Here is a 14,508-nt window from a genome sequence, read left to right as displayed (position 1 = left end):
TCAAATTCTCATTGTTTGTCAGTAAAGGGACCATCCATAAACCACGTTGACTCTTTTTTGAAAATCTTTCCCGAATCCCGGGAACTTTTATAATTTGTCCTGAGAATTTCCGAGATTGAAAAATAAATCGAATTTTAGTCTGGAAATTCAGCTTGTTTGTAGAAAATGCTGACAATTTGAATATTTAGTAATCGATATGAATTTCGAAGCATTAAAGTATGTATTCTAATCTATTTTATATATTTTTAAAAGACTTCGTTTTATATTTACGTATGTTTGTAATTTTAAATTTGAAAAAATATCAAATTGAATTAATTTTCATCAAATACCGGTATCTGGGGCAAATCAAGACAAATGTTACGAATTAAGACAGCTGTTTAAGCCATTTTGTTACATAATGAATGACTTCAGTTAAAACAGGAATAGAACAAAACAATTAGTACACCGATTTCCAAATTTATAGCTACCGTCAGTGGGGGTGACTATGGGTCAAAAATCGATACACCTCTCGTAATCTCTTAATAACAAAAACAAATTGAATAACATCGAAAATCTTTTATCGTAGAATTGTTCTTAGATATTTTACTAACATTTTTTCAAAATATGGTTTAATTTGATGGGCTCTAAATGGCAATCGTTTGAAAATTGACCCAATCTCCCCCCTTTGAGGGGGTGACATTGGGTCAAATGAAACTAAAATGATGCTCAAATACAATGATATAGTAAAAACAAGTCTTCCAACAGTGTTTCTTGTTCGAAGGAATCGTATTGACATGCCAAAATATTTGAGGCAGAGATTTTCAAACATTTGGGTACAACAAAAATTTAAAAAAGTTTATTTTTCGAGAGGCTGCTTAAATGACAGGATTTGTTTTAGGAACGAGATTTTTCAGGAAAGGCATCTTAAGATGTCCTTTGCACAACCCTTTTAACAGAGTTTAGTTTTTGAGAAATGGTAAAATCCGTTTTAGTCCCGATTTTCTCCAGTTAGCGGTAGTAACTTGTAATAGATGTACTTATTTAGTTAATCTTTATCAGTATCTGTATCTGTAACAGCTGTCCCAATTCACCGCATGTGTCCCGATTCGCCCCAGGTAACCGTACTTCAAACGAAATGCTAAAATCGTAGTTTTTGCAATTCCGTCGTGAAACTATACTTACACCCAAAGTTAAAGAACGAGGGGATAGTCCTCTCGAAAAGAAACGTGAGGAAAGTGCTATATTGCGAGAGTATAGTCCTCTCGCGTGTTCATTCGTTCATTGGAACAGTTCATCCTATGAGTGGCTTATATGGACACTTAGTCACCGAACCATGGTGGCCCATACGGCAAAGGCACGGTTCAATATGCCGAAGGTCTTGGGTTTGAGTCTCGGTACCGGTACTTTTTTTTATGGATGAACTTTTTTGTAAAATGAACCATGAGTAAAGTACTCTCGGTAATTTCGGGATTTATCCTATCCGTCCGCACACAGTACCATTTTACTACCGAATCGTGGTCTTTATCCTCTCGAATGCCGATGCCCAGTTCTGGGTGTACTTTTCCTGTCATTCTCAAACGACGAAATAGCCTACTTTTCTGTGCCAAATATAACAGAATCGAATAGTAACCCTTTTCAAATCAATGCTGAAAAGTTCTACTTTTCAGCACTGGAATGGATGCTGAAACTTTGAACATTTCAGCACTTGTTTGGAAAAGTTGTACTTTTCAACATTGTTTTGATTTTATCAGTGAACTAAACAAATAGTCAATTGACTTAAAATTTCATTCAAAGTTTGCAATTCCGCTGTGAAACTGTCAATTTTTCCTGTCCTTCTGGAAAAACAAAACGGCCTACTTTTCCCTACCAAAAATAACAAAATGGAAAATTAATACCTTTCAAAACCAATACTGTATTGGGTGCTAAAAAGTTGAACTTTTCAACACTAGTATCGAAATGTGTTATTTTTCTTTTTAACAATTTATTAAACACATGAAAATTGACATAAAATTTCATTCTAGAAGCGTTTTCGGAATTGCAAAATATGTTGGAAGCAACTCGTTGCAAAATTTGAAGTTTTTTTTTCAGCACTCGCCGTATATATCCATGTACGGCTCGTGCTGAAAAAATCTCCTTTTTGCAACTTGTTGCATAAACTACTATTTTGGTAACAGTCCGAATGATTGTAAAAAGGGTGGTTTTTGTAAGAATACTATTTACAATTTTAGAAAGGTGTTTAACCCTCTAACGGCCAGAGCTTTTCACATGTATTAAAAATAGTAAATGAGTAAATTTTGGTCCAATATCTCTGGGATTGCTTTACTTTGACCCACAAACATTGAATCCACGCAAAATTTAAAAATTTTGAATGGTGCACATGTGCTCCAACAAGAAGATAAGGATTTTTTTTTCTTTACCGGTAAAAACTCTATCTTTACAAAATCAAGATCTCATGGGCCATAAGTCATGGCAAATATTTTTGTGAAAATGATAAAGGAGATTGGCACTACCTCTATCACCTTTTTTATTGCTAAACCTTCAGTAAAACTAGTTATACTTCTTTCAATAATTCTCTGATATTCCCATACAAGTCCAAGAATAACTTAAATATAGAAACATTGATGTTATAATATTACATAACAATCAATGACTTCACTTTTCATTAGCCCAGACTATTTATGAACTTATTTGTCACCAAACTATTGATTTTATCGCACTTTGAAAAATCAGCCTTCAAGAATTTTGGTTCTCCTTATGCCCAATGGGGCCGTTAAGCCATAAATGAAATCAAAAAGGTTAAAAGTTCAAATTCAGTGGGCAAGGGTCCTAATGATTCGTGAACATTTTTTCATCTAAAATGTTTTCTTGCCAGTTGTTCCAGCATGTAAAAAAAGTGGTTGGTCTATAAAATGATCGTACTTTATCAATATGGCTGAAATTCGACCAGAAGATAGTTTATATGTTTCCTAAACATTTGAACTCTCTACGAAATCGGCCGATTTCGACCATTTTTATTTTTTGTATTTTTTTATTTGACTTAAACTTTGTAGGGGCCTTCCCTATGACCAAATAAGCTATTTTGCGTCATTGGTTCATCCAAACAAGTCTCGATACAATTTTAGCTGCTGTCCATACAAAAATGGTATGTAAATATTCAAACAGCTGTAACTTTTGAGTGAATTTTCTGATCAATTTGGTGTCTTCGGCAAAGTTGTAGGTATTGTTGAGGACTTTTGAGAAAAAAATAGGTACACGGAAAAAAAATTTACAGATTTTTTGAACAACTTTTTTTTTACTAAAACTTTCCCAAAATATGTATTTTTTGATTTTCGAGATTTTTTGATATGTTTTAGGGGATAAAAATCCGCAACTTTTGAGCCATAGAGAAACATGGTCAAAAAATCTGCCGCCGAGTTATGAATTTAAAAAAAATAGTTATTTTTGGAAAAAAATCGAAATTTCATGCAAAAACAAGTTTGACATTATTTTTTAATGCAAAACTGAATTTGCAATCGGAAAGTACTCTACAGATTTTTTGATAAAGGGCTCCGTTTTCAAGATATAGCCACCGAAAGTTTGATTTTAGCGAAATATTTGCAGTTTTTCAATTTTTTAAATAAGTGACCATGAGTGACCGTTTCATCCGATTGCTTGCCTTGAGAATAAAACTATAAACCTTAAACACACTATGCCAATGGTCGCAACGCTTGCTTAGAGCGTATCCTAGACCTTCTACCTTCCCAAAAACCGTCCAACTCCAAGCGAAACTTTCTTGGGGACACCGTGGAGATTTTCCCTTGTCCCCTTAAGTGGAGCATCAACACTTCCCGTCTTCCAAATCCCCTATCCTTGTCCCTGGTGAGCGGTGGAGATGGGAGCGGCCGGCAATGGACGGCTGTCATGGTGGTGAGAGTCTGGTTCAGGTGGAGTTGGTTCTATTCCCAATTATCAATTCCTAGGCAACTTGGGCTTAGACAATCATCACATCACATGGCGAAATCCAGTCTGCAATCCGCTAAAATCACCGTCTCCTAGCGAAGCGATGAGTGACCGTTTCAGAGTTCAGAAAATTTGCTATAAAATTGTCTAAGAGACATTGAAGATTGGACCTCGGGTTGCTGAGAAAGAGCCGCTCTAAGAAAAAGAAACACGAAAATTGAAGTTTTCTTAATCTCACCAAAATAACCCACCATTTTCTAATGACGATATCTCAGCAACTAAAGGTCCGATTTTCAATGTTAACACATGAAACATTCGTAAAATTTTCCGATCTATTCGAAAAAAAAATTGAAAATTTTTAAATCAAGACTAACATTTTAAAGGGCTAAACATTGAATATTAGGCCCATTTAAAATGTTAGTCTTGATTTAAAAATTTTCAAAATATTTGTTTTGAAAAGATCGGAAAATTTCACGAATGTTTCATGTATTAACATTGATAATCGGACCATTAGTTGCTGAGATATCGTCATTAGAAAATGGTGGATTATTTTGGTGAGATTAAGAAAACTTCAATTTTCGTGTTTCTTTTTCTTAAAGCGGCTCTATCTCAGCAACCCGAGGTCCAATCTTCAATGTCTCTTAGACAATTTTATAGTAAATTTTCTGAACTCTTCAAAAAAAATATTTTTAGAAACGGTCACTCATGGTCACTATTTTTAAAAATTGAAAAATTGCAAATATTTCGCTAAAATCAAACTTTCGGTGGCTATATCTTGAAAACGCAGCCCTTTATCAAAAAATCTGTAGGGTACTTTCCGATTGCAAATTCAGTTTTGCATTAAAAAATAATGTCAAACTTGTTTTTGCATGAAATTTCGATTTTTTTTTCCAAAAATCACTATTTTTTTTTAAATTTATAACTCGGCGGCAGACTTTTTGACCATGTTTCTCTATGGCTCAAAAGTTGCGGATTTTTATCCCCTAAAACATATCAAAAAATCTCGAAAATCAAAAAAATACGTATTTTGGGAAATTGAGTTTTAGTGAAAAAAAAGTTGATAAAAAAATCTGCAAATTATTTTTTCCGTGTACCTATTTTTTCTCAAAAGTCCTCAACAATACCTACAACTTTGCCAAAGACATCAAATTGATCAGAAAATTCATTCAAAAGTTACAGCTGTTTGAATATTTACATACCATTTTTATATGGACAGCAGCCAAAATTGTATTGAGACTTGTATGGATGAACCAATCACACAAAATAGCTTATTTGGTCATAGCGAAGACCCCCACAAAGTTTGAGCCAAAACAAAAATTACAAATAAAATCCATTTCCGGTTTTGGTAGAGAATTGCTCAGGTGTAAAAAGAAGTTTGCAATTGCCTCAACAATCAACACTTAGTTTCGAGTAGGAATCTCGCAATCGAGAACGCCAAGGAAATGCTGAAAAGCGAATATTCTGATTTTGAACGATAATGAAACCAGGAAAAGATGCTCAGTGTTCGTGAAACAATGTATAGACATTACCTTTACCTTAATAAGTCTCAAATCTTGTACTTATTTTGTGAAATGCCCAAATGGTATGGTTTCAGTTTCTCTCTGATCATTTTTACCAGCCTCATAGTACCCTTGACCAGCGCATCTAAGTTGCTAACAAGCTTATTCATTCAACACGTTCTGCGCCAGTTTCCTTCCCCGTTCATAATATCCCAGCGGATGAAGTCCTGTAAACCACGGGTAAGTATACATTTATCCATTATGATGCACTTATGAAATCGTCTGAAGAATTTCCCAGCCTGGCTATATCATTTTCTTCTTTTACAGACGGCGACCCTCCAGCAAATAAAGTGCTTCCGCAAATGAAATTCCACCGACGAGGTTAATCTGATATTCCCCGGCTGCCTTTGCCTGGCGGGCAAACGAGCCGGAAAATGAGAAAAAGTGTAAAAGAAAAGTACATCGCAGCTTTGGCTCGAAAAAAAAACAACTCCCGAGCGCACAGTGTGCGAAATTTTCCCGAGAGCTTTAAGTTTTTTGTTGGATGTTTGCTGGGGTTTGACGCTGGGGAAGGGGAGTCGGGTATCGCAATCTTTCTCATGTTGTTCTAATGTTTTACTGCCGCTGACGAAAAATTAATTTCATATTACATTCCGGTTCTTGCCAGCCTGATGGCGCTTTTATGGTTTTCGTCGCAAGCACGGTGCGCAACCTTCTGGGAAGAAAACGCAACTTAATTTACACTCGACGGTAATGTTTTTCTTTGTTAAACTCTCCACAGCTCAAGGAAAAAATAGCCAAACTCGAAGGGCAGCTTGGCGATGAAAAGCGCCGCAACGAGGACCTCCAGTTCAGCGTGGACGAGGTGACGTTCTGCAACGATGAGAATAACGTAAGTTACTCAAGTTTAAGAAAAAAGGTAGTAGTTATTGAACAAGTTTTGGGTTTACTCAAAATCGCGAATCAATTTCCAAAGCTATGTACAATGTAAGAGAAGCTCAAAACATGTTCAATACACTGTCCCAACAACAACAAAAAAGGTGGGTAATTTCACAAAAACCACAAACCGCCCGCTGTCCATCACAGATTTTTCGTTTAAGCTGTAGAAATTTCGTGTTTCCCGGTACACCAATCTCATCATTCTGTTGTTTTTCTTTCCTCACAATTTTGCCCTCCTCCATACTTCTAAATGAAAAAAAAAAGAAAAATCCTCGCCAGATAAAATAAATCTATTAGGGAAATCATACACTCTGGGGCTTAAAACCGTGTGGGGGAGGTGACGCTCTGGTTCACGTTGGAAAAGCTGTTGCTTGCTCGAAAAAAAAACCCAACCACGCTGACCCGAAAACATACAAACAGTGCACACCAACACCGTACCACGTCACGTGGCCACTGTGACCACATGTGCGCAAGCCGAAAGGATTATGGCGTATAATTAAAACGGTGATCCCCAGTTTACGATCCCTGATGGTGGTGGTATGCGGTAGAATTCAAAGTGCCCTCCTCCGTGCTGTCCAATTTGTTTGGGTTTTTCGTGGTATAAAATGTGATTTTTGTTTTTGTAAGGTTTGAAACAGCAGCTTTTACTGTGTTCAAGTCTATTCGGGCAATTCATTTTTTATTTTGAATTATTCATTCAGAAATGCATCAATTTAGGGAGTTTGTTTAATTTTCATTATGCATTCAGCAGTTCTCTAGGAAAATGCAACTTTCGATAACAAGATTTTATCATTTTTTTTTTTCATGTAGAAGCCATTTGTTGATTATGAATTATCTCAAGTTTTCTTTTTAACATTGCTCTTTACTTTTCTCTTGTTTCCATTGAATAAATGTCACTTATTAAGATATTATCATTTAGATAATTAACTTTTTCAATCATACCATCTGATAATTTTAAATATTGATTCTCAATACCATCAACCTCAAAGTTTTGGTGAAAGCTCGTTAAACCGGTCCCGTGTGCATGACGAAAGCCGATGTTTTTTTTTTTTTTTTTCATTTTAAAAATTGACAGTTTTTGATCTTTGTATTTTTTTAAAGCAAAATTTATAAATCGGGCTTCGTCATGTACACGGGATCAGAGCTGAAAATGTCAGGGGTCCTGACGCGAAAATCGGCGACGCATACACGATTTTTTCAGATCCATTCACTGAACCGCAAAACCGTGACATAAACAAACCCGACTCAGTCGTGAGTGTCCTAGCTCACTGAGCAGCTGCAATGCGAGGCAGTAGTCGACCAACGCTCATTCGACGTTGCACGCACACACATAAAGAAACAAGTTTTTACACAAAAAGTTGGTATTTATGCGTGGAAATGTAATTTTGAATATAAGTCATGGTTGTTTTAAGTGTTTTGCACAGTCTAGAATTATTCAATTGTTTAAAAATAGTCAAAATAGTGTTTAGAGAGGATTTTAAGAGTCAGTCATACGACACGAATTGAGTGAGTGTAGCTCATGTTAACACGTCTCTCATTCTCCAGCGGCCGACCGGCACGAGTCAGGCGGCAGTGGTTGAATGGACACAGTAGGCTTACAGTCAGATGCTAGCAGTGAACTGACATTTTGGTTTGCTTCATGTGTACGCTGGGTTGGAAACATTTTGCAGGCCTGCACGGGATATGTCTGGAAAATTTTCGCCTCAAATATCAGCCAATTTGGTCCATCCCATATCGAGATATCGTGGCAGCCGTAAAACAACTCTGTGTTTAGAAAAAAAACGTTCACAAAGTTTGACAGTTCACTTTGCGCATGGTAAAATTTAAATCATAAATCGGCTTTTACTCCGTAAAATCATGAAATATCTTCATGATACTTTATGAAACATCTTTTTAGTGGATTTAATCAATTTTCTGTTTTATTAAATTTTGTGATTATCTTTATGTATGTAACACCTTAATTAAACATGAGAAGTTTCTAAAAAAAAATACATTTTTATTTTATTTTTGGAAAGTCTATGCATTATTTAAAAAAAAAGTTTTTCAAAGGTTTTTAAAAATAGTATTGCTGGAAATTGAGCTACTTGTTTTTCTTGTTAATGTAATTATTTCATGAAAAATGTTTATAAGCCATATTTCAAAAATAAACATAAATTTTATGTAAAACAATTTGAAAAAATAGTTAAATAAAATAATAATAATAATAATATGGCTAATAAACATAGTTCAGTAAATAATTACATTGTATTTTCAAATTCGATTTTAACAAAAAAAAAAACAAATAACTGAATTAAAAATCAATTTCCAGCGAAACAATTTTTTTAACACCTATGAAAAACTTTTTTTTTTCTCAAAAATAATGCATGGACCTTTGTGCGGATAAACCTTACCAGTTGGAAGGATCTTCATGTTTCCGAAAATAACATAAAAATCTCATGTTTAATAAAGGGGTTACATGAAGAAAATCATAAAAATTTAGGCAAAGTTCTAATTTTTTGTAAATTATTGACAAAAGCATGATTTAACTTTTGGTTATTTTTGTTGAGAGCTTTTAAAAAATCTTTTTCAGGTGGGGCAAGTGTACCATATGGATTTTTAGTATGGAAAAAATTATGAATTGCTTTAACAACATATTTGATTGGGGAATAAATACATGAAAGTACTTAAAAACTGATAAATAATTGTTAAAAAAATGTCCAGACAAAATATAGTGATATTATGAAAATTGACTTTTTATCATCTAAGTAATATTATTTTTCGTAAAAACGATGAATTTTTCAGTAAAATATTATGATTCTATCTAAAAATGGAACACACCTTTCAAATACATTCTAATCTGATGTGTTCAAGTGGGTAACAGTTCAATTGTTAGCAAATTAACATGTTTTTTCATGCATTGTTCGTCTTGCCCCACTAGTTGAGTAGAACGTACGGAAAATCAAAAATTTTAAAATCAATTTTTTACATTAAAAAACAGGATTTTTTAAAAACTTGTTCTAACAAAGTCTTAGTCAAGACCTAGAATAAGATGATTATAATAAAATCCAACAGATTTTTTAACTTTTTAATGGGTTACAACGAGCATTTCCTTAGCTTGTTACACTTGCCCCACTTTCCCCTACATAAAATTTATTGTCAGGATTTTTTTTCTAATCCTAGTGGAATATTATCGAAAGAATCCAAAAATACTTTTCGCTTTCAAAATCGAATTAAATGAATTCCATTGAATTTCATTGAAAAAAAAACATGAAACCTTGAGAATTTGAATAATCCTTTTCTTTTTTGTTATTTAGCTTTTTTTCGTAAACCTACTAAAGGAAAAAAAATAAAAATAACTTTTCCTCAAACAAATTCTTAAAAAATACTGTAACAAAAATAAACTACAGATATTTTACAAGAATAAATGATTTTAAATGAATATAAAATACTAACTTAACATATTTTTGTTTTCTTATAAATCTTTTCAAGGAACTGCTTATGCTTGAGAGAATCGAAAAACTAACAAAAATGTTACTGAGACAAGAATGAGTTATTTAAAAGAATGAAAAAAAAAAACTCACAGAAACATTAAAAATACATTAAGTATCAATGATTTCTGAAGATTTAAAAAGTCTTTAAAACATGTTAGAGTTTTACGACTTTCTCTCATTAAACAAAAAAACTGCTCATGTTTGAAATAGTGCAAAAAAATGCAAAAATGTGCACATTAAAAAAAGCATGGTAATATTACATCTGGGAAGGGTTATCTTTTGAGCAATTCCAGCTCAAATCAGGATTTTTTCTGGTACTTTTGTACCCGACCCTCTCCGAACTAAAACTTTGTAGACATGTTATCCTAGGCCTATATAAGTCATTTTTGTGTATATGGAGCCAATAGTACTCGAGAATAACATTTGAGAAGGGCGTAATGTATTTAAATATTTTAGTATTTTGCAATTTAAAAATTACTGTATCTCGAAGCCGTTGCATCGTATCAAAAAGTGGTCAAAGACAAACTTGTAGGAAATTGGACGGGCTTTCTGAAAAAAAATACACTGAAACAAAAATACACGCCACTTTTATATCATTTTTCAATTTTTAAGTTTAAAAGTTAAATTTGAAGGTGATGTCACGATTTTTTTTCGCTCAAAATTTTTGAGGAAATACCCTAAGATGTTACCAAAAGACTGACGAAAAATGCAGGATGGTATGTATCTCCTTTAAAAATACAAAAATCATTTACTAAAACTGTTTTTTTGAAAAGTGGTCTAAACGTCAACATTTTTAAAAACCGGTAGTGGAAATCGATTCCCCAGATAATTTTACATAAAAGTCTCCATATTGACCATTGTCCTATGTCCAATCCTTGGGAAGATACAGCGGTTTTAAATATAAAAATGTTGAATAAACGGGATTTTTTGTGGTTTTTGGCATTTTCTATATGGGTAATTCTCCGCCAACTCACACAGCAGTTGCCCCGACCCCTCTTCGATTTGCGTGAAACTTTGTCCTAAGGGGTAACTTTTGTCCGTGATCACGAATCCGAGGTCCGTTTTTTGATATCTCGTGACGGAGGGGCGGTACGACCCCTTCCATTTTTGCACATGCGAAAAAAGAGGTGTTTTTCAATAATTTGCAGCCTGAAACGGTGATGAGATAGAAATTTGGTGTCAAAGGGACTTTTATGTAAAATTAGACGCCCGATTTGATGGCGTAATCAGAATTCCGAAAAAACGTATTTTTCATCGAAAAAAACACTAAAAAAGTTTTAAAAATTCTCCCATTTTCCGTTACTCGACTGTAAAAAATTTTGGAACATGTCATTTTATGGGAAATTTAATGTACTTTTCGAATCTACATTGTCCCAGAAGGGTCATTTTTTCATTTAGAACAAAATTTTTCATTTTAAAATTTCGTGTTTTTTCTAACTTTGCAGGGTTATTTTTTAGAGTGTAACAATGTTCTACAAAGTTGTAGAGCAGACAATTACAAAAATTTTGATATATATACATAAGGGGTTTGCTTATAAACATCACAAGTTATCACGATTTTACGAAAAAAAGTTTTAAAAAAGTTGGTCGTCATCGATCATGGCCGTTCATGGTCACCCGCGACAGACACGGACGACGAAACAAAGAGAAACGCAAAAAGTAACTTTTTCAAAACTTTTTTTCGTAAAATCGCGATAACTTGTGATGTTTATAAGCAAACCCCTAATGTCTATATATCAAAATTTTTGTAATTGTCTGCTCTACAACTTTGTAGAACATTGTTACACTAACCCTGCAAAGTTAGAAAAAACACGAAATTTTAAAATGAAAAATTTTGTTCTAAATGAAAAAATGACCCTTCTGGGACAATGTAGATTCGAAAAGTACATTAAATTTCCCATAAAATGACATGTTCCAAAATTTTTTACAGTCGAGTAACGGAAAATGGGAGAATTTTTAAAACTTTTTTATTGTTTTTTTCGATGAAAAATACGTTTTTTCGGAATTCTGAGTACGTCATCAAATCGGGCGTCTAATTTTACATAAAAGTCCCTTTGATGCCAAATTTCTATCTCATCACCGTTTCAGGCTGCAAATTATTGAAAAACACCTCTTTTTTCGCATGTTCAAAAATGGAAGGGGTCGTACCGCCCCTCCGTCACGAGATATCAAAAAACGGACCTCGGATTCGTGATCAGGGACAAAAGTTACCCCTTAGGACAAAGTTTCACGCAAATCGAAGAGGGGTCGGGGCAACTTTTCCCGATTTCGTGTGAGTTGGTAGAGAATTACCCATATGACAGACTTGGTTTTTCAGTCTCGTAAATATTTTTAACGGAAAGCTCGTCCAATTTCCCATAAGTTTGCAAATTTAAGTTTTAGACTTAAAAATCAAAAAATCTCATAGATGTGGCGTGTATTTTTGTTTCAGTGTATTTTTTTCAGAAAGCCCGTCCAATTTCCTACAAGTTTGTCTTTGACCACTTTTTGATACGACGCAACGGCTTCGAGATACAGTAATTTTTAAATTACAGAATACAAAAATATTTAAATACCTTACGCCCTTCTCAAATGTTATTCTCGAGTACTATTTGCTCCATATGCACAAAAATGGCTTATATAGGCCTAGAATAACATGTCTACAAAGTTTCATTGAAATCGGAGAGGGTCGGGTACAAAAGTATCAGAAAAATTCCTGATTTGAGCTGGAATTGCTCTTTTATGTCAGAAAAAAAGTGTAATTTTACCACTTTTATGGTGTAATGTCACTTTTTCAGTCTAAATTGAGGAAAAATTACATCTTAAAAGAGGTAATATTCATCCTTCCAAAATAACTCCTTCCAATTTAACATAATTTTTTACTGTGTAACTGAAACAAAAATAAATTACTTTGAAAAAGTAAAATTCTTTTAAATATGTTTGAATTTAACCTTTTTTTCTTTCACTCATGTTTGACAGAATTGGAAAACTGACAAAAAAATATAACTGTAACTTAAACAAATTACAGTCAAGACTCGAATATCCGAAGCCCCAGGAAAAAAAATCTTGTGTTAATCGAATCATGAAGCAGCTAAATACCGTAAAAATATTTAAAAAAATAACACTAAAACAAGATTAGATGATTGTTGAAGAATATAAAATTATTAAAAATATGCTTGCCTGCAACCTTTACCTTAGAGAAAACTTTTTGAGCAACTCAGTTTTGAACTTGAAAAAAATGTTACGTAAAAACGCTTCTTTATTTTAATTCATATTAAAATACGTTTGAATAGATACTTTTCCATTTTCTCAATTTGGCCTGTTGTTCATTATTCTTATGTCTTTCGACCTTAAGCCATTCGAACTATTTTCATTGGTCTAAGATTTAGGCGCTGGAATCAATTATGAAAAATTTCTGCAAAAATATATTGATTAAAATCGACCAGCCTTTTTTCTAGAGATTTGCTACCACAGTTTATGTAAAATATTTGCACTTTCCACGTGGAAAAACAGCAATTTTCCCTCGCCAACCAGGGTTACACAAATTACCCCTGTCCAAAAACCCACCACCTGCACTCTGTAAATATCACCTCACATATTCTGTTATTTTTCATTTCGGTATCTCCATCCCCCCCACATCGGTCGAAATTACTGCAGGGAAAAATTCAAAATTCCGCTCATGTGAGTATTTTGCAGCAGCTGCACAAACACATCCACAAATTGCCGGTTTGTGATGGATGTGTTTTGTGTTGTTTCACTGTTGTTTTTTTTCCTGTCGTTTCCCGCTCTCCCTGGCAATCGATATCGATCCTTGTCCCTTGTTGCCGCTGGATGCTGCTTTTGTTTGTTCCTATAATGATCCTCTCCTCCACACCTGTGTTGCATGCCTATCGATTGTCAGGAGGGAAATTAATTGGCTTCGAGCAATTGGACGTACACGTGTTGATTGGCTACGGCTATTCCCTTCCCTGTTTTGTATCCTGCCCTTAAGATCCTGTATCCTGTCCAGTTCGCTTGTAGATTTCCTGAGAATTATTATCCCTTCATCTGGTCACTGTTTTGTTCTTGATGTTTGCTGCATGTTCTGAAATGTTTGAAATTAATGTCTTTCGTAATTAAAAAAGTTGCTGTTAGATATATTGCACTGATATTGATAAACTGTATGTAATTTAAAAATTATAATATCCAAATGTTGGAGGAAAACCAGTTCAAGCATAATTTACTGATTAATTACTATTTCCTTGATTTTGTTTTTTTTGCAACAATTTAAATCATGATATGGCAAATTACATGGAGACACTTGGTAGTTCATGTTTCTGAAAAAACCTCTTCCTTGCGTGCATTAATTTCCGCCGCAATCTAATCCAAGTATGCGCTGGAATACCTTGGGCAATGTTTGTCAAAATCGTAGCGAAACGCCAACGTTTATGTCGAGCATGTAAAGCATGCTGCATGTGAGATTATGCTGCTATGTACGTGTTTTGCATGGATTGTTGTTCAAGCGATTTTCCCCTCCAACTCGCCACAAACTAATCGATTTGAAATTTCCCAATCTCCCCTTCTTGCACCACCAAAGGCCCAAACCCAAATCTACAAGGAGCGAATAGCGGAACTAGAGAAGCAAGTGGGACAGAAGGGAGGAGCCGAGCCGGATCTTCCCGCCAAGGAGCCAGGTAACTTCACCTTAACGAACGAAAGCGTTT

At 34.2% G+C, this 14,508-nt stretch overlaps 1 protein-coding gene and 1 long non-coding RNA gene across 10 annotated transcripts in view; one reads left to right on the top strand and one right to left on the bottom strand.

Annotated features, from left to right (window-relative positions):
• Nucleotides 1–14,508, top strand: part of LOC120415458 (restin homolog) — a 196,294-nt gene that overhangs the window by 169,847 nt on the left and 11,939 nt on the right. For 7 of the 9 annotated variants that reach the window (XM_039577008.2, XM_039577007.2, XM_039577003.2 and 4 more), the window contains 3 exons: nucleotides 6,199–6,309; nucleotides 13,463–13,486; nucleotides 14,382–14,478. In XM_039577008.2, coding sequence (XP_039432942.1) covers nucleotides 6,199–6,309; nucleotides 13,463–13,486; nucleotides 14,382–14,478 — 232 coding nt within the window. The remainder of the gene's footprint in view (nucleotides 1–6,198; nucleotides 6,310–13,462; nucleotides 13,487–14,381; nucleotides 14,479–14,508) is intronic. The other 2 variants (XM_039577006.2, XM_039577002.2) reach the window with 1 other exon arrangement.
• LOC128093082 (uncharacterized) lies at nucleotides 9,344–13,456 on the bottom strand. Its single transcript, XR_008212225.1, has 2 exons — nucleotides 12,119–13,456; nucleotides 9,344–10,772 (listed from the first exon to the last, which is right to left on the bottom strand). It is a non-coding gene; the product is annotated as an uncharacterized LOC128093082 (long non-coding RNA).

This window comes from Culex pipiens, chromosome 2 (genome assembly GCF_016801865.2).
Source record: "Culex pipiens pallens isolate TS chromosome 2, TS_CPP_V2, whole genome shotgun sequence".
Taxonomy (NCBI): Eukaryota; Metazoa; Arthropoda; class Insecta; order Diptera; family Culicidae; genus Culex; species Culex pipiens.
The sequence above is the reverse complement of the archived record's forward strand: the minus strand, read 5'-3'. Positions and strand labels throughout refer to the sequence as shown.